General features: G+C 48.2%; 1 protein-coding gene across 1 annotated transcript; it reads right to left on the bottom strand.

The window, feature by feature from the left end:
* On the bottom strand, positions 1-27219 carry LOC137541172 (ketosamine-3-kinase-like). The gene is made up of 6 exons (XM_068262343.1): positions 26953-27219; positions 19716-19867; positions 18263-18354; positions 16464-16546; positions 13875-13997; positions 1-2965 (listed from the first exon to the last, which is right to left on the bottom strand). The coding sequence occupies exons 1-6, from the start codon at positions 27091-27093 to the stop codon at positions 2627-2629; spliced, it is 930 nt and encodes a 309-aa protein (XP_068118444.1). The 5' UTR covers positions 27094-27219; the 3' UTR covers positions 1-2626.
* Positions 27220-27513: the final 294 nt, after the last annotated feature.

Genomic DNA, 27513 nt, shown 5'->3' with positions numbered 1-27513 from the left:
AAGGGCAAGATGAAAAATCTGTAGTACTGTATACCCAAACGGACGCTCCTCTGAGCTTCTCCAAAACAACAAAGAAACAACAGGTGTGTTTAGCTACCATTGTAAAGGTACTTTATTTGGTGTACAGAGTGTTCCCACATTCCTATAGGAAAACAATGCAATGGATTCCACTAGCGTATATACAGAAGGACAAGGAGAAGGCTGGAGATGGGCAACTTATAGTGCAGAAGTTCTACTGGAGGAGGAGCTTAGTAGCATGTGATTGCTCTGGTCACGTGATCGCCTTGTAAACCTCCTACGCATGGTCGATGACAAGCACGCTAATATTATGCTTCTCGGAATTTCGTTCATTTGGTCCATATCTAATTTCTACAATCTACATGCCGATGCTGGTCGATGTCACCAGAAGTTGATCGTTTAGTGATCGTGTCGGGTGAAACTCTATAATCAGAGCAGGTGTACCCCACTGTTGTTGAGCTATCTACCATGCTGGATGAAATCTGACAAACAGGAATGCATGGCATTGTTCAGAGCCCCTCCCTCTTCTGATGTATGTCACTCCGCCCCCTTCAGGACAGGAAGCTTAGGTCCAGCATGTCGGTAAGGCGATCATTCCAAAATTGTCACCAAAAACCGGGGAGTCTGGGCCTCATGTCTCAGGTTGGCTGCTCATGATCAGTCCTCATATCTGCTTCCTACTGCATATCATTTAGCGTATTTTACAGACTCTAAGACGGTGCATCTTATAACACTGGCGAGAAAAAGTCCCTGCCTCTTATAGTTCTGAATACAGGGAATCCCCAACTTAGGAACGCCAGCCGATACAAACCGCTCACCCGCCGCAATGTCGGGAACTCCCTGGTGTCCTGCACTCCCCCTGTAGAATGCAACTAGCGGCTGCAGCAGCTACTTCACTCACCCACTCCTTCCCCCTAGTGCCGGCACTTCCTGGTCGTGTCATCACAGACACTAGAGGGGAGGAGTGAGCCAGAGAAGCAGCTGATCGAAAGAGGACACCAAGGGGGACAGAAAGAGGACACCAAGGGGGACAGAAAGAGGACACCAATGGGGGACAGAGAGGACATCAAGGGGGACAGGAGGAGGACATCAAGGGGGACAGGAGGAGGACATCAAGGGGGACAGGAGGAGGACACCAAGGGGGACAGAAAGAGGACACCAAGGGCAACAGGAAGAGGACACCAAGGGGGACAGGAAGAGGACACTAAAGGGGACAGGAGGAGGACACCAAGGGGGACAGGAAGAGGACACCAAGGGGGACAGGAGGAGGACACCAAGGGGGACAGAAAGAGGACACCAAGGGGGACAGGAGGAGGACACCAAGGGGGACAGAAAGAGGACACCAAGGGGGACAGGAAGAGGACATTAAAGGGGACAGGAGGAGGACACCAAGGGGGACAGGAAGAGGACACCAAGGGGGACAGGAGGAGGACACCAAAGGGGACAGGAGGAGGACACCAAGGGGGACAGGAAGAGGACACCAAGGGGGACAGGAAGAGGACACCAAGGGGGACAGGAAGAGGACACCATGGGGGACAGGAAGAGGACACCAAGGGGGACAGGAGAAGGACACCAAGGGGGACAGGAGGACGACACAAGGGGGACAGGAGGACAACACAGGGGGGACAGGAGAAGGACACCAAGGGGGACAGGAGGAGGACACAAGGGGGACAGGAGGACAACACAAGGGGGACAGGAGGAGGACGAGGACACCAAGGGGGACAGGGGACAGGAGAAGGAGGACGAGGACACCAAGGTGGACAGGAGGAGGACCGAATAATAAGGGGAGAACATCTACAAGATGCCCCTGGCCTATAGACACACCAGGCTTAGTATTTTTCTTTTTCCCCTGGTTTTTTGCTAACCCAGAAGCGTTTTATAATCCGAAAAATACGGTACATAACATTTGAATGCAAGGAGAAATGATTTGCATCTCATTGTTCAGCCCTAATTATCTCTAGCCAGGACTCTGAATAGTGTTTGATGGGCTCTTTCCACTTGCAGCATTTTTATCCACATTTTTTATCGCACTCCATTTACCCAGAGACACTGTGATTAACATAGGAATCTCTGTGCCCTTTTCCATTTTACGTAAACACCAATTCACTGAACACTGCATGTGTCCTGCGCTGGCTCATAGGCCAATGATAGTGCATCGCATAGGAAATGGGACGCTATGTGCATCGCATAGGAAATGGGACGCTATGTAATTCCCTTGCAATCCAGCAAGTTGAACTTCTTTACTGCACTTCTATGGCTTTTTTACCTCCATTGGAAATTGTGAACGCAATTGCACCCTGACACTCGTCCAAATGCACGATAACCGTGTGAGATGAGGTTAGCATTGCACAGCAGCAGGTCTGATAAAGCCCCTAAAATCCTGGTAGAGTCTACAACGAATCTGGAGAGGACTGACTGTGTCTCAGTCGTGGTGGTTCTTCAGTTTAATTAGTCTACGCATTGACTTCATGTCTTATGTGGTCCATAAATGAGCTCACACAGCGGGTGGTTTATTGCCGGGTGTGACTACAGCAATTGGTAAGTCTAAGGGGTAAGTTCTGCTGTCATTGTGGACCTCCTCCACCAGAGGTCCAGACTGGTGGTGGGATTATTTCAGGAGGCTTCTCATGGTGCTCAGAGAAGACCCTCTGTAGCCGCTGCCAAAATGGTTCCAGTGGTTGAGGTAATGGAACAGCTGGTAAAGCTTGAGCCTCTTCTCAAACCCAGGGCTCTTCGGGATCTTGGAGTGGTATGCCGAGTAGAAGGAAGATCCGAATCCTCCGAACATGCCTGCGATGGCCAGCTCAAATTCGGAATGGCCATAGAAAGAGGCGGGGTCAAATATCACCGGCCCGGAATCTAATTCTGCCACGTTCCCTCCCCAGAGATCTCCGTGAAGCAGGGCTGGTACAATCTCCACCTCGGCAAACATCTGTGGGATCTTCAGCTGCGGAATAGGAAATGGCAGATATCGTTACACAATGAACGGAAGGCAAGTATGTCAGAAGTCTCAGAATCTTACCCAAAAGGACAGCAGAGGACCTGCTGATGGACTGCTGAGCAACATGAGTGCTTTTATTACAGAAGATTACACATGGTCACCTCCATGTCACATGTCTCCTCCCACAGCTGTTACCATGCCTCCTCCCACATCAGTTACCATGTCTCCTCCCTCATCCTCTACCATGTCTCCTCCCACATCCGTTTTCAATGTCTCTACCCACATCCGCTGCCATGTCTCCTCCCTCATCCTTTACCATGTTTCCTCCCACAACCTCTGCCATGTCTCCTCCCACATCCTCTACCATGCCTCCTCCCACATCCGTTATACCTCTAACACTGCTGCGTCCTCATGCCTAACCCTAAACTCCTATCTTCCTACACCTAACACTGCTGCGTCCTCCTCATGCCTAACCCTAAACTCCTATCTTCCTACCCCTAACACTGCTGCGTCCTCATGCCTAACCCTAAACTCCTATCTTCCTACCTCTAACACTGCTGCGTCCTCATGCCTAACCCTAAACTCCTATCTTCCTACCCCTAACACTGCTATGTCCTCATGCCTAACCCTAAACTCCTATCTTCCTACCCCTAACACTGCTGCGTCCTCATGCCTAACCCTAAACTCCTATCTTCCTACACCTAACACTGCTGCATCCTCCTCATGCCTAACCCTAAACTCCTATCTTCCTACCCCTAACACTGCTGCGTCCTCATGCCTAACCCTAAACTCCTATCTTCCTACCTCTAACACTGCTGCGTCCTCCTCATGCCTAACCCTAAACTCCTATCTTCCTACCTCTAACACTGCTGTGTCCTCATGCCTAACCCTAAACTCCTATCTTCCTACTCCTAACACTGCTGTGTCCTCCTGCCTAACCCTAAACGCCTATCTTCCTACACCTAACACTGCTACGTCCTCATGCCTAACCCTAAACTCCTATCTTCCTACTCCTAACACTGCTGTGTCCTCCTGCCTAACCCTAAACGCCTATCTTCCTACACCTAACACTACTGCGTCGTCATGCCTAACCCTAAACTCCTATCTTCCTACATCTAACACTGCTGCGTCCTCATGCCTAACCCTAAACTCCTATCTCCCTACCCCTAACACTGCTGCGTCGTCATGCCCAACCCTAAACTCCTATCTTCCTACACCTAACACTGCTGCGTCCTCATGCCTAACCCTAAACTCCTATCTTCCTACCACTAACACTGCTGCGTCCTCATGCCTAACCCTAAACTCCTATCTTCCTACCCCTAACACTGCTGCGTCCTCATGCCTAACCCTAAACTCCTATCTTCCTACACCTAACACTGCTGCGTCCTCATGCCTAACCCTAAACTCCTATCTTCCTACCTCTAACACTGCTGCGTCCTCCTCATGCCTAACCCTAAACTCCTATCTTCCTACCTCTAACACTGCTGCGTCCTCATGCCTAACCCTAAACTCCTATCTTCCTACCTCTAACACTGCTGCGTCCTCCTCATGCCTAACCCTAAACTCCTATCTTCCTACCCCTAACACTGCTATGTCTTCATGCCTAACCCTAAACTCCTATCTTCCTACCCCTAACACTGCTGCGTCCTCATGCCTAACCCTAAACTCCTATCTTCCTACACCTAACACTGCTGCATCCTCCTCATGCCTAACCCTAAACTCCTATCTTCCTACCCCTAACACTGCTGTGTCCTCATGCCTAACCCTAAACTCCTATCTTCCTACCTCTAACACTGCTGCGTCCTCCTCATGCCTAACCCTAAACTCCTATCTTCCTACCCCTAACACTGCTGCGTCCTCATGCCTAACCCTAAACTCCTATCTTCCTACCTCTAACACTGCTGTGTCCTCATGCCTAACCCTAAACTCCTATCTTCCTACTCCTAACACTGCTGTGTCCTCCTGCCTAACCCTAAACGCCTATCTTCCTACACCTAACACTGCTACGTCCTCATGCCTAACCCTAAACTCCTATCTTCCTACTCCTAACACTGCTGTGTCCTCCTGCCTAACCCTAAACGCCTATCTTCCTACACCTAACACTACTGCGTCGTCATGCCTAACCCTAAACTCCTATCTTCCTACATCTAACACTGCTGCGTCCTCATGCCTAACCCTAAACTCATATCTCCCTACCCCTAACACTGCTGCGTCGTCATGCCCAACCCTAAACTCCTATCTTCCTACACCTAACACTGCTGCGTCCTCATGCCTAACCCTAAACTCCTATCTTCCTACCACTAACACTGCTGCGTCCTCATGCCTAACCCTAAACTCCTATCTTCCTACACCTAACACTGCTGCGTCCTCATGCCTAACCCTAAACTCCTATCTTCCTACACCTAACACTGCTGCGTCCTCCTCATGCCTAACCCTAAACTCCTCTCTTCCTACACCTAACACTGCTGTGTCCTCATGCCTAACCCTAAACTCCTATCTTCCTACCTCTAACACTGCTGCGTCCTCATGCCTAACCCTAAACTCCTATCTTCCTACCCCTAACACTGCTGCGTCCTCATGCCTAACCCTAAACTCCTCTCTTCCTACACCTAACACTGCTGCGTCCTCATGCCTAACCCTAAACTCCTCTCTTCCTACACCTAACACTGCTGCGTCCTCATGCCTAACCCTAAGCTCCTATCTTCCTACACCTAACACTGCTGCGTCCTCCTGCCTAACCCTAAACTCCTATCTTCCTACACCTAACACTGCTGCGTCCTCATGCCTAACCCTAAACTCCTATCTTCCTACCCCTAACACTGCTGCGCCCTCATGCCTAACCCTAAACTCCTATCTTCCTACCCCTAACACTGCTGCGTCCTCATGCCTAACCCTAAGCTCCAATCTTCCTACACCTAACACTGCTGCGTCCTCATGCCTAACCCTAAACTCCTATCTTCCTACACCTAACACTGCTACTTCCTCATGCCTAACCCTAAACTCCTATCTTCCTACACCTAACACTGCTGCGTCCTCATGCCTAACCCTAAACTCCTATCTTCCTACCCCTAACACTGCTACTTCCTCATGCCTAACCCTAAACTCCTATCTTCCTACACCTAACACTGCTGCGTCCTCCTCATGCCTAACCCTAAACTCCCATCTTCCTACACCTAATACTACTGCATCCTCATGCCTAACCCTAAACTCCTATCTTCCTACACCTAACACTACAGCGTCCTCATGCCTAACCCTAAACTCCTATCTTCCTACACCTAACACTGCTGCGTCCTCCTCATGCATAGTTACATAGTTACATAGTTATTTTGGTTGAAAAAAGACATACGTCCATCAAGTTCAACCAGTACAAAGTACAACTCCAGCCTGCTCCCTCACATATCCCTGTTGATCCAGAGGAAGGCGAAAAAATCCTTACAAGGCATGGTCCAATTAGCCCCAAAAGGAAAAAATCCTTCCCGACTCCAAATGGCAATCAGATAAAATCCCTGGATCAACATCATTAGGCACTACCTAGTAATTGTAGCCATGGATGTCTTTCATCGCAAGGAAAGCATCTAAGCCCCCTTTAAATGCAGGTATAGAGTTTGCCAAAACGACTTCCTGTGGCAATGCATTCCACATCTTAATCACTCTTAGGGCCCTTTTCCACCTGCAATCGCTAGCGTTCATGCTGAACGCTAGCGATTGCTGAATCGCAAAACCGGCGATTCCCCCGACGTTTGCGGCCGCGATTTTGCTATGCTATGCACTGCATAGCAAAATCGCGGCAATTATCGCTCCGCCGCGCGTTCGCGTTCCCGACAAAAGCGAATCGCGGTAGTGGAAATGACCTACCGCGATTCCTATGTTAAAAAGCAAACCGTAGCGATTGTAAAATCGCTAGCGGTTTGCGGTTTTGCGATTCAGCCAGCGCAAACGCGCTGGTGGAAAAGGGCCCTTACTGTAAAGAACCCTTTCCTAAATAAATGGCTAAAATGTTTTTCCTCCATGCGCAGATCATGTCCTCTAGTCCTTTGAGAAGGCCTAGGGACAAAAAGCTTATCCGCCAAGCTAATATATTGCCCTCTGATGTGTTTATACATGTTAATTAGATCTTCTCTAAGGCGTCTTTTCTCTAGACTAAATAAACCCAGTTTATCTAACCTTTCTTGGTAAGCGAGACCTTCCATCCCACGTATCAATTTAGTTGCTCGTCTCTGCACCTGCTCTAAAACTGCAATATATTTTTTGTAATGTGGTGCCCAGAACTGAATTCCATATTCCAGATGTGGCCTTACTAGAGAGTTAAACAGGGGCAATATTATGCTAGCATCTCGAGTTTTTATTTCCCTTTTAATGCATCCCAAAATTTTGTTAGCTTTAGCTGCAGCGGCTTGGCATTCAGTACGATTATTTAACTTGTTGTCGATGAGTACTCCTAAGTCCTTCTCCAAGTTTGATGTCCCCAACTGTATCCCATTTATTTTGTATGGTGCTAGACCATTGGTACGACCAAAATGCATGACTTTACATTTTTCAACATTGAATTTCATCTGCCATTTATGTGCCCATATAGCCATCCTATCCAGATCCTGTTGCAATATGACACTATCTTCCTGAGAGTTGATGATTCTGCACAATTTTGTATCATCTGCAAAAATAGCAACATTGCTCACTACTGCATCTACTAGGTCATTAATAAATAAATAAATTGAAGAGCACTGGACCCAGTACAGACCCCTGTGGGACCCCACTGCTAACAGTCTCCCATTTTGAGTACAATCCATTGACCACAACTCTTTGTTTTCTGTCCATTAGCCAGTTCCCTATCCATGCACACAGACTCTTCCCCAGTCCTTGCATCCTGCACTTTTGCACCAGACTTTTGTGGGGAACAGTGTCGAAGGCCTTTGCAAAGCCCAAGTATATCACATCTACAGCATTCCCAATATCCCTGTTAGCATTCACTACCTCATAAAAGCTGAGCATGTTAGTCAGACAGGACCTGTCTTTAGTAAACCCATGTTGATTCTGAGAAATAAGATTTTCTACTATGAAGACATGTATAGTATCTCTTAGTAACCCCTCAAATAGTTTGCATACAACTGATGTTAAGCTTACAGGTCTATAATTTCCTGGATCAGATTTTTTGCCCTTCTTAAATAATGGGAAAACGTGGGCTGTACGCCAATCTACTGGGACTCTGCCAGTTGAAAGAGAGTCACAAAAGATAAGATAAAAGGGTTTATCTATAACTGAACTTAATTCCCTTAGGACCCGAGGATGCATTCCATCCGGGCCAGGTGCCTTGTCTATTTTTAATTTATTAGTCTTGCCTTCACTTCTTCCTGCGTTAAGTATTTAATATTACAATTAGAAGATTGAGACTCTTCTGCCTCTGTAATTTGCAACAGTGCTGTTTCCTTTGTGAAGACAGAAGCAAAGAAAACATTTAATAACTCTGCCTTACCTTGGTCATCCACCATTGAGTTCCCACCCTCATCCTTTAGGAGTCCTATACAGTCAACCTTTCTTTTTTTGGAGTTGATGTACCTGTAAAACTTTTTTGGGTTAGATTTGATATCCCCAGCGATTTGATTTTCAGCTTCAATCTTTGCCAGCCTAATTTCTTTTTTTACAATTTTTATTGCACTCCTTATAATTGCTTAGTGCAGCCTCGGTCCCCTCCTGTTTTAGGACCTTATAGGCATTCTTTTTCCTCTTCATTTTATCCCTAACCTTTCTATTCATCCATAGAGGCCTTTTTTTATTCCTAGATATTTTGTTTCCATATGGGATATACATACTACAATATTGATTGAGAATAAGTTTAAAAGCTTGCCATTTCTCTTCAGTGTCCTCCCCATTATCCCAGTTCACCAAACTTAGTGCCTGCCTAATTTGATTGAACTTTGCTTTTCTAAAATTCATAGTTTTAGTGGTCCCGCTGCCCCGTGGCCTATCAGTCACCAGATCAAACGTTATCATGTTGTGATCACTATTTCCCAAATGTTCTTGAACCTGCACATTTGATACATTATCTGGTCTATTAGAAATGATCAGATCCAGTAACGCATTCCCCCTAGTTGGTTCAGTTACCATTTGAGTCAAGTAATTGTCCTGTAGTGCTTCCAGAAATCTGCTGCTTTTACCAGAATGGGTAGCCTCAATACTCCAGTCAATGTCTGGAAAGTTGAAGTCGCCCATAATTATGACCTCATTTTTACTTTCAGCTTTTTCAATCTGCTGTAGTAATCGCAGTTCTGCAGCTTCATTAATATGAGTTGGTCTGTAGCATACCCCAATAAGCAATTGGCAACTTTAATTTCCACCATGAATATTTACCCAAACGGACTCCACATCTTCGCAATCTTCCTCCATCTCATCGTTGAGGACAGCTGTAAAAGAATTCTTAACAAAGAGACAAACCCCTCCACCTTTTTTCCCTGTTCTATCCCCCCTGAACACATTGTATCCTTTTAAATTAGCTATGCAGTCATGGCTTTCATCCATCCATGTCTCGGTTATTCCCACAATGTCATAGCCTTTGTCATTCAGAATGAACTCTAGTTCGTCTATTTTATTTGCAAGGCTCTGAACATTGGTTACCATGTACTTTATATTTTTACCACCACATTTACCAATTTTGTTTACATGAAATGGGCTACTTGAAGTTTTACCAACCTCCTTAATCTTTACACTGTCCCCACCCCCCTCTCCACAGCCCATAATGTTAGGCTCCCACTGTCTTTTTACCTTATCTTGTCTACATATTGAGACTTTATCCTCCCGCCTCTCCCCAGATCCTAGTTTAAAATCTCCTCCAACCGTTTAGTCATCTTCTCCCCCAATGCAGCTGCACCCTCCCCATTAAGGTGCAGCCCATCCCTGCTGTAGAACCTGTAGCCAGTGGCGTTCCTACTGTAGGGCGCAGGGGGGCGCGGCGCACCGGGTGACAGACTGCTAGGGGGGTGTCGCCACGACCCCCCACAGCAGCAGAGCAGGAGGGGGGAAGCAGCGCTAGAAGGAGGGGCAGTGGCGGCAGCGGTGGGGAGGGGGGAAATATCCCCCCTCCCTCACCTGGGACCCCTCCTTCTGCCTCTCTCCCCCTCCATAGAGTAGCGGTGGCAAGTGTGGGCTCGGCGGCGGGGAGACATGCACAGAATTACTCACCACTTCCGCGTTCCAAGCGCCGGCAGCGTCATGTCGTCACAGATCTCCGCCTTCAAAGCCGTCCACTGTGCTTCCTGATTAGCGGAAGCACAGTGGGCGGCACTGAAGGCGGAGATCTGTGACGACATGACGATGCCAGCGCTTGGAACGTGGCGTGGTGAGTAATTCTGCGCATGTCTCCCCGCCGCCGAGCCCGCAGTTGCCACCGCTACTCTATGGAGGGGTAGAGAGGTAGAAGAAGGGGTCCCAGGTGAGGGAGGGGGGGAATATTTCCCCCCTCCCCACCACTGCCGCCACTGCCCCTCCTTCTAGCGCTGCTTCCCCCCTCCTGGGGCATCTATACTGGGGGCAACTATACCAGCTATACTGAGGGCAGCTATACTGGGAGGGCAACTATACTGGGGGCAACTAAACTAGCTATACTGGGGGCAACTATACCAGGTATACTGGGGGCAACTATACCAGCTATACTGGGGGCAACTATACCAGCTATACTGGGGGCAGCTATACTGGGGGGCAACTAAACTAGGTTTACTGTGGGCAACTAACTAGCTATACTGGGGGGCAGCTATACCAGGCCAGCTATACTGGGGGCAACTAAACTAGCTATACTGGGGGGCAGCTATACCAGGCCAGCTATACTGGGGGCAACTAAACTAGCTATACTGGGGGGCAGCTATACTAGCTATACTGGGGGCAACTAAACTAGCTATACTGGGGGGCAGCTATACTAGCTATACTGGGGGCAACTAAACTAGCTATACTGGGGGCAACTAAACTAGCTATATTGGGGGGCAACTATACCAGCTATACTGGGGGCAACTATACCAGCTATACTGGGGGCAACTAAACTAGTTATACTGGGGGGCAGCTATACCAGCTATACTGGGGGCAACTAAACTAGCTATACTGGGGGCAGCTATACTAGCTATACTGGGGGCAGCTATACTAGCAATACTGGGGGTAACTATACTAGCTATACTGGGGGCAACTAAACTAGCTATACTGGGGGCAGCTATACTGGGGGCAACTATACTAGCTATACTGGGGGAAACTAAGCTAGCTATACTGGGGGCAACTATACTAACTTCATTGGGGCAACTAGTTTCACTGGGGGCAACTATACTAGCTTCACTGGGGGCAGCTATACTGGGGGAAACTACTAGCTATACTGGGGGCAACTATACTAGCTATACTGGGGCAACTATACTAGCTAATACTTTAAATTACAGTTAGCCCCGCCCTCATCCGGTCATGACCACGCCCATTTTCCCCGCGAAGCACGCCCATTTTTTTAGGGGGGTGTGTCTTTTAATACCCAGCACCGGGTGCCAAATGCCCTAGGTACGCCACTGCCTGTAGCCGACTGCAAAGTCTGCCCAGTTCTCCAGGAACCCAGACCCTTCCTTCCTACACCAATTTCTCAGCCACTTATTTAACTCCCTAAGCTCCCTCTGTCTCTCAGATGTAGCACGTGGCACTGGCAGTATTTCAGAGAACACCACCTTGGAGGTCCTTGCTTTAAGTTTATCTCCAAGTACCTGAAAATCATTTTTGAGGACCTTCCATCTCCCACTAACTTTGTCATTGGTACCAATGTGTACCATGATAGCTGGGTCATCCCCAGTCCCACCCAATAATCTGTCAATTCTTTCCGCTACATGCCGAACCCGAGCACCCGGGAGGCAACAGACTGTACGGCATTCATGGTTTCTTCGACAGATTACCCTATCTGTGCGCCTAATAATTGAATCCCCTACCACCAGTACCTGTCTAGCCTTAGCTGCACTCCTATTCCCTTTCTCGTTACATGCCTAACCCTAAACTCCTATCTTCCTACACCTAACACTGCTGCGTCGTCATGCCTAACCCTAAACTCCTATCTTCCTACACCTAACACTGCTGCGTCCTCATGCCTAACCCTAAACTCCTATCTTCCTACCCCTAACACTGCTGTGTCCTCATGCCTAACCCTAAACCCCTATCACTACTGCATCCTCATGCCTAACGCTAAACTCCTATCTTCCTACCCCTAACACTGCTGCGTCCTCCTCATGCCTAACCCTAAACTCCTATCTTTCTACCCCTAAAACTGCTGCGCCCTCATGCCTAACCCTAAACTCCTATCTTCCTACATCTAACACTGCTGCGTCCTCATGCCTAACCCTAAACTCCTATCTTCCTACCCCTAACACTGCTGCGTCCTCCTCATGCCTAACCCTAAACTCCTATCTTCCTACACCTAACACTGCTGCGTCCTCATGCCTAACCCTAAACTCCTATCTTCCTACCCCTAACACTGCTGCGTCCTCATGCCTAACCCTAAACTCCTATCTTCCTACACCTAACACTGCTGCGTCCTCCTCATGCCTAACCCTAAACTCCTCTCTTCCTACATCTAACACTGCTGCGTCCTCATGCCTAACCCTAAACTCCTATCTTCCTACCTCTAACACTGCTGCGTCCTCATGCCTAACCCTAAACTCCTATCTTCCTACACCTAACACTGCTGCGTCCTCCTCATGCCTAACCCTAAACTCCTCTCTTCCTACATCTAACACTGCTGCGTCCTCATGCCTAACCCTAAACTCCTATCTTCCTACACCTAACACTGCTGCGTCCTCATGCCTAACCCTAAGCTCCTATCTTCCTACCACTAACACTGCTGCATCCTCCTCATGCCTAACCCTAAACTCCTATCTTCCTTCACCTAACACTGCTGCGTCCTCATGCCTAACCCTAAACTCCTATCTTCCTACCCCTAACACTGCTGCGTCCTCATGCCTAACCCTAAACTCCTATCTTCCTACCACTAACACTGCTGCATCCTCCTCATGCCTAACCCTAAACTCCTATCTTCCTTCACCTAACACTGCTGCGTCCTCATGCCTAACCCTAAACTCCTATCTTCCTACCTCTAACACTACTGCGTCCTCATGCCTAACCCTAAACTCCTATCTTCCTACCCCTAACACTGCTGCGTCCTCATGCCTAACCCTAAACTCCTATCTTCCTACTCCTAACACTGCTGCGTCCTCATGCCTAACCCTAAACTCCTATCTTCCTACTCCTAACACTACTGCGTCCTCATGCCTAACCCTAAACTCCTATCTTCCTACACCTAACACTGCTGCGCCCTCATGCCTAACCCTAAACTCCTCTCTTCCTACACCTAACACTGCTGCGTCCTCATGCCTAACCCTAAACTCCTATCTTCCTACCACTAACACTGCTGCGCCCTCATGCCTAACCCTAAACTCCTATCTTCCTACACCTAACACTGCTGCGTCCTCATGCCTAACCCTAAACTCCTATCTTCCTACCACTAACACTGCTGCGTCCTCATGCCTAACCCTAAACTCCTTTCTTCCTACCCCTAACACTACTGTGTCCTCATGCCTAACCCTAAACTCCTATCTTCCTACACCTAACACTAGCGGCATGCTACTCCGTAGCTAATCTTTGTACGCCGCTTAGTGAACCCGTCACTGTCCGGAGTTCAGCTATATGTTATCCAAACCCAGGGCCCAAATTCCCACCGCCGCTGCTCCTGCCACTAAGCCTGAGTTTGGCTCCAAAATTACTTAGTCCGCACCACCAAAGCCACAAATGACATTGTGGTTTATAGCTATGGCGTATCTTCCGAATGTCCCTTGTGCCATGGTCACCTGCTTCGATGTTCAGTGGCCCATCTGGCTAATAGAGAAATGGCATAAATGCTCTGTCCAGTAGATGGACCCACCTGCAGCTGTGACCAGAGCTCTCGCACCTCCCGATCTCCAGACGATTCCTCCAGCATGTCCATCTGCCGCTGAATACGCTGCTGGCTGTAGAACGCCACCCAGTTCTCCTGCCAATCATTCTCCTGCAGGAGACAGGAAACGCATAATCACATGAGGACACTGCTTCGTGTATTACTGATCACAGAAATGTGAATTCTTTTGCAGGAGACAGGAAATGTATCATCACATGAGGACAGACTCTGCTTCATGTATTACTGATCACAGAAATATACGTCCTCCTGCCAATCATTCTCCTGCAGGAGACATGAATCGCATCATCATATGAGGACGCTCACTTCCCGTATTACTGATCACAAATGTGCGTTCTCCTGCCAAGCATTCTCCTGCAGGAGACAGGAAATGCATCATCACACGGGGACACTCACTTCCTGTATTACTGATCACAGAAATGTGCATCCTCCTGCCAATCATTCTCCTGCAGGAGACAGGAAACGCATCATCACATAAGGACAGACACCACTCACTTCCTGTATTACTGATCACAGAAATGCCTGCTGGAAAGTTACACGACACCTCCACAAACCATTTTATAATTAAAATTAAATTCCACCTTTGTTAGGAATTTGACATGACAGCAGTACACGGGTCAATCTGTGATTTCATTTTATTACAAAATATATTTCAATTTCCCCATTTCAGGTCTCAGCCAGCTGTGTGTGTCTAATAGGGCCTGGAGGCTCAAACAGCAAGAGACCTGAATGTTTAATGCTCTCTGTTAAAGTACCCCTTATTGACTGAAGCCCCTGGTGGGCTCTGACTTCCTCCTAAGGGTCCACATGCTGCTTACTGTCCTCAGGGTCCACCCTCCCCTAATAGAACATTAGTGCAAAGTAAAGAGTCTCATTTTTATTTTCAGTTATATAGCTCTTTTGCTAGAACATTACATGATTCTCTAATATTTGAAGTTTACAAATTATAGTCTGTATTTTAAATGATGAAACAGAGCAGAGCTGATGACCCTTTGAACTTCCTGGCAGGCAAACCTTAAAGAAGCTCTGTAACAAAAAAAAACATCCCCCGGGGGGTACTCACCTTGGGAGGGGGAGGCTTCCCCATCCCTGTAGCTGGGTAAATATTTACATCCCCGCTATTCGGAGGGGCACAGCAAGACCGCTGTGGGACACAGGAGGACGGGGGAAGCCTCGATCGGATCCGGAGGCTTCCCCCACCCGAGGTGAGTACCACCAGGGTAACTTTTTTTTAGTTACAGGTTTTCTTTAAACAATCAAGAAACTGTGAGAGACAGATTGAGATAAGTGCTTCAGAAAACAGCACTGTAGCCAACCAGTTGGTCAGAGAGCTCAGAGAAGCTCTCTTATTTTCACTTCAGATCCCCTTTAACAAGTAGAATCCGTGTCATAGCAGTGAAGCAATGCCTAGCTGTGGCAGCTGTCCATCATAAGTCTGCTCAGTGCACACCTTATCAGCTGCCTGTGAGGGTTTTTTTTTTATTTTTAGTTGTATACCGTATTATTTAGTCAGTGTTTTCCCACTGTAAAATCTTTCCTCTCCCCAATTTACATTCTGAAACTTACCACAGATGGCAACACCTTTAGTCCTGTCAGGTGCAGCTCTGTGGAGTGTTTCCTTACTGAGAGTTCCGAGGCCAGTGAAAATAATCTGGTCTCCCAGAATGCTCTGAGAGAATTCCGCATAGCTAAACAGCCTAGGCTGTGACATCACTGGGAGGGTGGGACTACATACCCATATACAGCAATATACAACAGTGTATCGATATAGGAAGTGTTTCTGTTGCTGAAACCAGGATATTTAGCATGTTTGTATCCTGAATAATTGATTGCATTCTTCTATATGTCACTACAGGGCCTCTTTACTGCATTCTGCTATATGTCACTACATGGCCTCTTTACTGCATCCTGCTATATGTCACTACAGGGCCTCTTTACTGCATTCTACTATATGTCACTGCAGAGCCTCTGTACTGCATTCTGCTATATGTCACTACAGGGCCTCTTTACTGCATTCTTCTATATGTCACTACAGGACCTCTTTACTGCATTCTGCTATATGTCACTACAGGGCCTCTGTACTGCATTCTGCTATATGTCACTACAGGGCCTCTTTACTGCATTCTGCTATATGTCACTACAGGACCTCTTTACTGCATTCTGCTATATGTCACTACAGGGCCTCTTTACTGCATTCTGCTATATGTCACTACAGGGCCTCTTTACTGCATTCTGCTATATGTCACTACAGGACCTCTTTACTGCATTCTGCTATATGTCACTACAGGGCCTCTTTACTGCATTCTACTATGTGTCACTACAGGGCCTCTTTACTGCATTCTGCTATATGTCACTACAGGGCCTCTTTACTGCATTCTACTACATGTTACTACAGGACCTCTTTACTGCATTCTACTACATGTTACTACAGGGCCTCTTTACTGCATTCTGCTATATGTCACTACAGGGCCTCTGTACTGCAGTCACCCCTCTCCCCTGGCAGTTGCTCCTCTTCCCGCATTCACCCCTCATCCTGCAGTCCTCCAGACGCTCTCTTACCAGAGGGAGGTATCCGCAGCAGGTCACCACATGGAACCCGAACTTGTCCACATACTGCAGATCCGACTGTCCAGCTCCCTTACCTGCCGAGAGACAAAATCAGGAGAGTCTGGTGACAGGAGAACAATAGAGATCAGCCTCAGCCAAACCTGACCTATATCCCTCCCCTCGCTCTGCCATACCCAACAAGCCTATATATAATCATCACACACTGCAGATCTGACTGTCCCGCCCCCTTACCTGCGGAGGGAGAAGGTCAGGAGAGTCTGCAGGACTCTGGCGACAGATAGGCGAACAGACAGACAAATGGCAGACAAGCGTCGCCTCCCAGAGGGAGAAACAGTTAAGCGCAGCAGCACAAAGAAGCCCGCACTTGTGGTTTAGCGACACACCACGATGTATCACTAAAGCTGGCCATCCACTATTTACTCAATTTTGTTCTTGATCGACGTTATGATCAATTATATCATGATCAGCTAAAGACCAACCTTGCTGATCAGTCTTTATATTGATTTTAGCCCTAAATATCGATGGTAAATGTTCATATCCACTTCAATTTACAACCATTTAGACCTTTCGTCTTATCAAATGTTCAATCGGGCAAAAAAATGGTACAGTTAATGGACAGCTTAAAGGGACTCCGAGCTCTGAAAAAAAAAGGAAAGTTGTACTCACCAGGGGCTTTTTCCAGCCCAGTGCTGGTCGGGAGGTCCCACGCCGGCGTCCTGGCTCCTCTCCTTCTCCCCGCTCCGGAATGGCTGGCAGGCCGCAGCCCGGGCGACACTCTCCCGAGTGTCGGGCTGCTTCTTCCGCATATGACGCGGATTACGTCACACGCCGGCCGCCTCGCGTCATCACGGCGGCCGGCGTGAAAATACTGCGCATGCGCGCTTTGTTCGCGCATGCGCAGTACTTTCACGCCGGCCGCCGTGATGACGCGAGGCGGCCGGCGTGTGACGTAATCCGCGTCATATGCGGAAGAAGCAGCCCAACACTCGGGAGAGTGTCGCCCGGGCTGCGGCCTGCCAGCCATTCCGGAGCGGGGAGAAGAAGAGGAGCCAGGACGCCGGCGTGGGACCTCCCGACCAGCACTGGGCTGGAAAAAGCCCCTGGTGAGTACAACTTTCCTTTTTTTTCAGAGCTCGGAGTCCCTTTAAATGACGTTGTAAGATGGCTGCATCAATGCTAAACTTCCGATCGCACCAATAAGAAAAAAGAACCTCTAAAGGTAGCCACTAACAGTCCAATTTCTAGCGAAAAATCGTTAGAGCGATCATAAATTCTGATCGGTTTGGTTATAAATAATCCCGGTTGATGGGCACAATTGATTACGTACGATTATAAAAATAGTCGTCCGATTGTATTTCCGTCAAACCAAAATTTGGATTTTCTAGTTGGTTGTGATAGATAGGAAGCAAAGATTGGTTCATTGATGGTGTAGTGAACAATTTTTCTTCTGATCAAAATGATCTGACCGCTGGAACGATTTTCACTAGAAATTGGATCGTTAGTGGCAGTGTTCTCCCCAGAAATTTTTTCCAGCCGGGTGGCATGAAAAAGTAGCCGGGTGGGGCGAGAGCAGAGAATGCAGGGACAGTGCTTCTGTGAGCAACTCTGGGTGGTGAGCCGATGACAGCCGGGTGGTCACCAAAACTAGCCAGGTGCAGCACCCGGCTAAAAGAGCCTGGGGAAAACACTGAGTGGCCACCTTTAGAACAGAAACTGATCTCTCCTGGTGCACAAGATGCAGAGAAATGGGGGGCAGCCTTCCCTGAAGCCAGCATAGCGCCTGTCATTACCCACAATCCCACTCTCTGCAGTCAGCTTCTCCCGCAGCCTCAGGTTATGGAGGTGGAGGTCGGCCAGTTGCTCTCCCAGCTTTACTGAATGTCTGAAAGCAGCAGAAATAAAAGTCTGTTAGCTGGTCAGTGTACCCCAAACCTCAACACTGCACAGTACTGAACCCAACTAACCCCATCACCAAACAAGGCACAAGCTGCAAGCGTAATTGCTTTAAAGCAGTAGGATTAGCCATACTATGCCAGGGAAAAAAAAAACCACATATAGGCCTCTTGCACACTGCATGCATTTCCGATTCCGCTTTTTAATCAGTTTTTACATCCGATTCAGATTCCGATTTGCAGTGTGCAGGGAGCAAACTGCAAATCAGAACATGAATCGGATGTAAAAACTGATTAAAAAGTGGAATCTGAATCGGAATTGCGTGCAGTGTGCAAGAGGCCTTAAGTAGATAAATACTTGATCTACTTACATAACACATGTAAGGTACTATACACGTTTTGATTTCAGTGAATGTTATATAGTAATTATGTTCCTGGTGGCAACCATGTATTTTGCCCACAGTTTGAGGCTAAATACTGATGTCATTTGTTTCTTAAACTTTTTTTTCCTATTCTCCTCCAATCGCTGAGTCACTTCAGCCTTGCTTGTAAACACAAGTGAGCAGGGGATCGTGTTTCAGCTAGGCAGGGAAATAAAGGGAAGAGGAGGAATATATTATAGATAAAAAGAACCCCCAGCATGCAACTGTTTGGCACTGACTACTACAGGGCCAGTGCTCCTGAGGTATGTGATAACTCCAAACCATAATAGCAGAAAAAAGTTTAGAATGCAGGATTAGCATCTTTATCACTTAATACACTCTGACCAGTTGCTGTTGAAATTTGCTTTTTATGGTAACAATCCCGCTTTAAGCAGCATGTAGTAACATTGTGTCCTTCTGCTGTGCTCCCACCCATACATGCTTAAGACCTCTACAGCCTGTTACTTCCTGTTAGGAGGGATGACCTCTTACAACTATTTCCTTTATACTGCCAAGCCGCACCCCCTCATGTGGACACTGTAACAGGAATGCTGGGAAATGTAGTCTGACAGCTATTGTTTGTCCAGCTTTGTTTGGCACATGCACCTGACTGGACCCGCCCACCAACTGAATCCAGATAGGAGAGGGAGCAAGAGGTACAAGGTAAAATTCACCCAAATCCGGCCACTTGCTGCTGATGTAAGGGGCACAGATGGCCAATGCACTACGGATGCTAATAACCTCATACAAATAACTTCATGGACCAGTTCCTAGTTGCATACAATTTGAGTGCATGACATAATTATAAGCATTTCACTAAACATCTCTAGTGAGCAGTTATCACTTTTGAAAAGATAATATACCAGTGTGTTACACTATGGACAATGCAGCAAGAGGAATGAGACCTCACTGGTTGGTTGCCGATGTACCTGTTTATACTTCTCATATCCAGGTGTTCCATGACCAGCAGAGCGCCACCTGATGGCTGGTCAATAACCTTCACTGGTTTGGGGACCCGGACAGTTCCTGTCTGCTGAATGGCCTCCAGGCTCGCCATCTCACCCTCAAACATCCTCCTTGCCTGAGGAGAGACACAAACAGCTTCCGTCACCGACAGCCGTTACATCTCATTATTCTCTCTGTCGCTAGCTATGGTTGAGGAGACACAAACAGCTTCCATTACCGACAGCTGTTACATCAAATTACTCTCTCTTTCGCTAGCTATGGCTGAGGAGAGACACAGATTCCGTCACTGACAGCCGTTACATCTCATGACTCTCTAACGCTAGCTATGGCTGAGGAGACACAAACAACTTCTATCACCGACAGCCGTTACATCTCATGACTCTCTCTATCACTAGCTGAGGAGAGATAAAAACAGCTTCCGTCACCGACAGCCGTTACTTCTCATGACTCTCTCTATCGCTAGCTATAGCTGAGGAGAGACACAAACAGCTTCCGTCACCGACAGCCGTTACATCTCATGACTCTCTATCGCTAGCTATAGCTGAGGAGAGATACAAACAGCTTCCATCACTGACAGCTAGTGTTGTCCGGATCATGAACGATTCGGATCTTTGATCCGAATCTCTTTTGTGAGTCGAATCATCAGAATCATCAAAATGAGTGATTCGGATCGCAAAGGGGGCGGGGCCAGGAGCGACATGCCCCCTCTCAGCGGGCAGCGGGGTCCTGGAAGCAGAGCTGAGATGGATCGCTCTGTTGGATGGGAGCCAGCCTTGCAGGGAGACAGGTAGATGGTGAGAGGGGACATGGGTGCCACTGCCAAATATGTGTAGAGCACACATACTGGCTATAACGTGCTGCTGATTATAGGCTGTCTGTTCCGTAGTTGTGCAGTGAACACATTGGAAGCTTTTGGCTCAGCTCAGCACAGCTCAGTAACTTTGCAGGCACTGTGATTGCAGCGCAATATGATCCTCCTGCACTCGCTCTAAACAGCTGCACTTTACTTCTGGGAATGCTTTCTTTCACTGTGCGACGTTTGCTTTTAAAGTACACAGATGCACATATAGGTGAAATAGATGTAAAGCATATGATTGCAGCATGTGGGTATTGTGTGCACACAAACATTTCTGCTCTCTGCTCGTCCCTCCTCCCTTCTCTGTCTACTCCCTGCCCTCTGTCCATCTTCTCCCCTTCTCTGTGTTTCCACCCCCCTCCCCTTCTCCTGTCCTGCTAGTCATTTCACCCCCGAATGCTTCCCTTGTAAAATGATCCGAGATTCGGATCAAAGATCCGGATCTTTTCAATGATCCGATTCGAATCATCCGGATCATTGAAAAGATCCGAACTTCCCATCTCTACTGACAGCCGTTACATCACATGACTCTATCGCTAGCTATGGCTGAGGAGACACAAACAGCTTCCGTCACCAACAACCGTTACATCTCATGACTCTCTCTATCGCTAGCTATAGCTGAGGAGAGACGCAAACAGCTTCCATCACTGACAGCCGTTACATCTCATGACTCTCTATAGCTAGCTATGGCTGAGGAGAGACACAAACAGCTTCCGTCACCAACAGCCGTTACATCTCATGACTCTCTCTATAGCTAGCTATGGCTGAGGAGAGACACAAACAGCTTTCATCACCGACAGCCGTTACATCTCATGACTCTTTCTATTGCTAGCTATGGCTGAGGAGATACAAACAGCTTCCATCACTGACAGCCATTACATCTCATGACTCTCTCTATAGCTAGCTATGGCTGAGGAGATACAAACAGCTTCCATCACTGACAGCCGTTACATCTCATGACTGTATCGCTAGCTATGGCTGAGGAGACACAAACAGCTTCCATCACTGACGGCCGTCACATCTCATGACTCTCTATAGCTAGCTATGGCTGAGGAGAGACACAAACAGCTTCCGTCACCAACAGCTGTTACATCTCATGACTCTCTCTATCGCTAGCTATGGCTGAGGAGACAAAAACAGCTTCCATCACCTACAGCAGTTACATCTCATGACTCTCTCTATCGCTAGCTATGGCTGAGGGGAGACACAAACAGCTTCCATCACCGACAGCCGTTACATCTCATGACTCTCTCTATCGCTAGCTATGGCTGAGGAGACACAAACAGTTTCCATCACCGACAGCCGTTACATCTCATGACTCTCTCTATCGCTAGCTATGGCTGAGGAGACACAAACAGCTTCCATCACCGACAGCCGTTACATCTCATGACTCTCTCTATCGCTAGCTATGGCTAGGGAGACACAAACAGTTTCCATCACCGACAGCCGTTACATCTCATGACTCTCTCTATCGCTAGCTATGGCTGAGGAGACACAAACAGCTTCCGTCACCGACAGCCATTACATCTCATGACTCTCTCTATCGCTAGCTATGGCCGAGGAGAGACACAAGCAGCTTCCGTCACCGACAGCCGTTACATCTCATGACTCTCTATCACTAGCTATGGCTGAGGAGAAACACAAACAGCTTCCATCACCGACAGCCGTTACATCTCATGACTGTATCGCTAGCTATGGCTGAGGAGACACAAACAGCTTCCATCACTGACGGCCATTACATCTCATGACTCTCTCTATCGCTAGCTATGGCTGAGGAGAGACACAAACAGCTTCCGTCACCAACAGCCGTTACATCTCATGACTCTCTCTATCGCTAGCTATGGCTGAGGAGAGACACAAACAGCTTCCGTCACTGACAGCCGTTACATCTCATGACTGTATCGCTAGCTATGGCTGAGGAGACACAAACAGCTTCCATCACTGACAGCCGTTACATCTCATGACTCTCTCTATCGCTAGCTATGGCTGAGGAGAGATACAAACAGCTTCCATCACCGACAGCCGTTACATCTCATGACTGTATCGCTAGCTATGGCTCCTCCCTCTGCGCAAAGCAGAGCACCTACTTCTGCAACTTTCTTCTTGCTCCATATGTAAAAAAAAAAGAAATACATAATTTAACTCCTCTGATAGCTTTCATGAACTTCTGTGCTCGACTCACCAACACTTTTATAAAGATAAAACCACTGAGGAGAGTGGAGGAAGGGTTAATACTTTATTGCACACGGTGGGGATGATGAGGATTCTGCAAAGCTGTAGTGCTAACCACAAAGAGGAATTATAGGAGGTGGGTGGAGTCAGCTCAGTAATGACAGTGTAGACAGTCTGTTGATGTGAGGTAGTGAAAGGGGTCTGGACAGCCCACAGGCTCATCTGAGCTGCATCTGGCATTGGCACAGGAAGTCAGGAACATTTGCAACCCCCCTCCCCTTCTCCTGTCCTGCTAGTCATTTCACCCCCGAATGCTTCCCTTGTAAAATGATCCGAGATTCGGATCAAAGATCCGGATCTTTTCAATGATCCGATTCGAATCATCCGGATCATTGAAAAGATCCGAACTTCCCATCTCTACTGACAGCCGTTACATCACATGACTCTATCGCTAGCTATAGCTGAGGAGACACAAACAGCTTCCGTCACCAACAACCGTTACATCTCATGACTCTCTCTATCGCTAGCTATAGCTGAGGAGAGACGCAAACAGCTTCCATCACTGACAGCCGTTACATCTCATGACTCTCTCTATCGCTAGCTATAGCTGAGGAGAGACGCAAACAGCTTCCATCACTGACAGCCGTTACATCTCATGACTCTCTCTATCGCTAGCTATAGCTGAGGAGAGACGCAAACAGCTTCCATCACTGACAGCCGTTACATCTCATGACTCTCTCTATCGCTAGCTATGGCTGAGGAGATACAAACAGCTTCCGTCACCAACAGCCGTTACATCTCATGACTCTCTCTATAGCTAGCTATGGCTGAGCAGAGACACAAACAGCTTCCATCACCGACAGCCTTTACATCTCATGACTGTATCGCTAGCTATGGCTGAGGAGACACAAACAGCTTCCATCACTGACGGCCGTCACATCTCATGACTCTCTATAGCTAGCTATGGCTGAGGAGAGACACAAACAGCTTCCGTCACCGACAGTCGTTACATCTCATGACTCTATCTATCGCTAGCTATGGCTGAGGGGAGACACAAACAGCTTCCATCACCGACAGCCGTTACATCTCATGACTCTCTCTATCGCTAGCTATGGCTGAGGAGACACAAACAGCTTCCATCACCGACAGCCGTTACATCTCATGACTCTCTCTATCGCTAGCTATGGCTGAGGAGACACAAACAGTTTCCATCACCGACAGCCGTTGCATCTCATGACTCTCTCTATCGCTAGCTATGGCTGAGGAGAGACACAAACAGCTTCCGTCACCGACAGCCATTACATCTCATGACTCTCTCTATCGCTAGCTATGGCCGAGGAGAGACACAAGCAGCTTCCGTCACCGACAGCCGTTACATCTCATGACTGTATCGCTAGCTATGGCTGAGGAGAGACACAAACAGCTTCCGTCACTGACGGCCGTTACATCTCATGACTCTCTCTATCGCTAGATATGGCTGAGGAGAGACACAAACAGCTTCCGTCACTGACGGCCGTTACATCTCATGACTCTCTCTATCGCTAGCTATGGCTGAGGAGAGACACATACAGCTTCCGTCACCGACAGTCGTTACATCTCATGACTCTATCTATCGCTAGCTATGGCTGAGGGGAGACACAAACAGCTTCCATCACCGACAGCCGTTACATCTCATGACTCTCTCTATCGCTAGCTATGGCTGAGGAGACACAAACAGCTTCCATCACCGACAGCCGTTACATCTCATGACTCTCTCTATCGCTAGCTATGGCTGAGGAGACACAAACAGTTTCCATCACCGACAGCCATTACATCTCATGACTCTCTATAGCTAGCTATGGCTGAGGAGAGACACAAACAGCTTCCGTCACCAACAGCCGTTACATCTCATGACTCTCTCTATAGCTAGCTATGGCTGAGGAGAGACACAAACAGCTTTCATCACCGACAGCCGTTACATCTCATGACTCTCTCTATCGCTAGCTATGGCTGAGGAGATACAAACAGCTTCCGTCACCAACAGCCGTTACATCTCATGACTCTCTCTATAGCTAGCTAATGGCTGAGGAGAGACACAAACAGCTTCCATCACTGACAGCCGTTACATCTCATGACTCTCTCTATAGCTAGCTATGGCTGAGGAGAGACACAAACAGCTTCCATCACTGACAGCCGTTACATCTCATGACTCTCTCTATAGCTAACTATGGCTGAGGAGAGACACAAACAGCTTCCATCACTGACAGCCTTTACATCTCATGACTGTATCGCTAGCTATGGCTGAGGAGACACAAACAGCTTCCATCACTGACGGCCGTTACATCTCATGACTCTCTCTATCGCTAGCTATGGCTGAGGAGAGACACAAACAGCTTCCGTCACCAACAGCTGTTACATCTCATGACTCTCTCTATCGCTAGCTATGGCTGAGGGGAGACACAAACAGCTTCCATCACCGACAGCCGTTACATCTCATGACTCTCTCTATCGCTAGCTATGGCTGAGGAGACACAAACAGCTTCCATCACCGACAGCCGTTACATCTCATGACTCTCTCTATCGCTAGCTATGGCTGAGGAGACACAAACAGTTTCCATCACCGACAGCCGTTACATCTCATGACTCTCTCTATCGCTAGCTATGGCTGAGGAGACACAAACAGTTTCCATCACCGACAGCCGTTACATCTCATGACTCTCTCTATCGCTAGCTATGGCCGAGGAGAGACACAAGCAGCTTCCGTCACCGACAGCCGTTACATCTCATGACTGTATCGCTAGCTATGGCTGAGGAGAGACACAAACAGCTTCCATCACCGACAGCCGTTACATCTCATGACTGTATCGCTAGCTATGGCTCCTCCCTCTGCGCAAAGCAGAGCACCTACTTCTGCAACTTTCTTCTTGCTCCATATGTAAAAAAAAAAGAAATACATAATTTAACTCCTCTGATAGCTTTCATGAACTTCTGTGCTCGACTCACCAACACTTTTATAAAGATAAAACCACTGAGGAGAGTGGAGGAAGGGTTAATACTTTATTGCACACGGTGGGGATGATGAGGATTCTGCAAAGCTGTAGTGCTAACCACAAAGAGGAATTATAGGAGGTGGGTGGAGTCAGCTCAGTAATGACAGTGTAGACAGTCTGTTGATGTGAGGTAATGAAAGGGGTCTGGACAGCCCACAGGCTCATCTGAGCTGCATCTGGCATTGGCACAGGAAGTCAGGAAAATTTGCAACAAAAGTAATAAAAGAAACAATAATGCAAACAAGCAGCACAGAACTGTCATGCAATGCTGCTGCCAGCAGAGGTGGATCTGGAGTAGTGTTGTCCGGATCATGAACGATTCGGATCTTTGATCCGAATCTATTTTATGAGTCGATCATCCGAATCATCAAAATGAACGATTCGGATCGCAAAAGGGGCGGGGCCAGAAGCGACACGCCCCCTCTAAGTGGGCAGCGGGCTCCTGGAAGCAGAGCTGAGATGGATCGCTCTGTTGGATGCGAGGCAGCCTTGCAGGGAGACAGGTAGATGAGAGAGAGGGGACATGGGTGCCACTGCCAGATATGTGTAGAGCACACATACTGGCTGCAATGTGCTGCTCATTATAGGCTGTCTGTTCTGTAGTTGTGCTCAGTGATCACATTGGAAGCTTTTGGCTCAGCACAGCTCAGTAACTTTGCAGGCACTGTGATTGCACTGCACTCGGCACTAAACAGCTGCACTTATCTTCTGGGAATGCTTTCCTTCACTGTGCGACGTTTGCAGTCAAAGTATACAGATGAGCATATAGGTGAAATATATGTAAAGCATATGATTGCTGCATGTGGGTATTGTGTGCACAAACATTTCTGCTCTCTGCTCGTCCCTCCTCCCATCTCTGTCCACTCCCTGCCCTCTGTCCATCTTCTCCCCTTCTCTGTGTGTCCACCCCCCTCCCCTTCTCCTGTCCACAGCAGGGAAAGACCTGTCCTGCTAGTCATTTCACCCCGAATGCTTTGGTAGTAAAATGATCCGAGATTCGGATCCAAGATCCGGATCTTTTCAATGATCCGATTCGAATCATCCGGATCATTGAAAAGATCCGAACTTCCCATCTCTAATCTGGAGGACTCTAGCACAGATCACCCAGCATGGGGCGGTCAGGTGACGTCAGCGCATGCGCACCTCAGCCTTGTGGTTGTCCTTCACATAGAGGCGGCCCAGCTCGGTGTCATAGCTCTGGCCCTGGCTGATGCAGCCTCCTCCGGAGTGCCCGGCCGCTTTCACCTGCGGGCAGCCCAGCTCACGCTTCAGCAGCGACTCCATGGTAAGCGAGAGCAGCAGGGGAGCGGCGAAAGTGACGTCACACTGCGCGGCCTGCCATGTCTGGTGAGGGCAAACCTGCCAGCATCTCCAGAGAGGAGGACCCAGGACAGCATCGGGCCTGAGGGGGCGGGGTTATGTGCGGCGAAGCTGTAGCTAGGTGACGAGGAGGGGCGGGCCGTGTTTTGAATAGTCACAGTTAACCACGCCCCTCGATCCGTACGCCCCCTCCGCAGTGTATTCAAGCATTACCGCTCGGGTGATGCTTGAATACACTGCTGAGGGGGCGTACGGATCGAGGGGCGTGGTTAACTGTGACTGTTCAAAACACGGAGCTTGTGTTATGTGAGGAAGGGGCGGGACTGTGCGGTAATGGGCGGGGTTAGCTAGAACATTGGAAGATACGTTATGCCAGGAGGGGGC

The sequence above is a fragment of the Hyperolius riggenbachi genome, chromosome 12 (genome assembly GCF_040937935.1).
Source record: "Hyperolius riggenbachi isolate aHypRig1 chromosome 12, aHypRig1.pri, whole genome shotgun sequence".
Classification (NCBI taxonomy): domain Eukaryota; kingdom Metazoa; phylum Chordata; class Amphibia; order Anura; family Hyperoliidae; genus Hyperolius; species Hyperolius riggenbachi.
This window is presented reverse-complemented; position numbering and strand designations above follow the sequence as displayed.

Bases quoted from the DNA above. Each gene is read 5' to 3' on its own strand.
- LOC137541172 (XM_068262343.1), bottom strand. From the start codon at position 27,093: ATGGAGTCGCTGCTGAAGCGTGAGCTGGGCTGCCCGCAGGTGAAAGCG. The intron at 16,547-18,262 runs GTAATGACAGGC...GTCTCTCGGCAG, and splicing joins TGCAGAGAGTGGGATTGTGG to GTAAGGGAGCTGGACAGTCG. The intron at 2,966-13,874 runs GTGGGTCCATCT...CCTATTCCGCAG, and splicing joins AGCTCTGGTCACAGCTGCAG to CTGAAGATCCCACAGATGTT.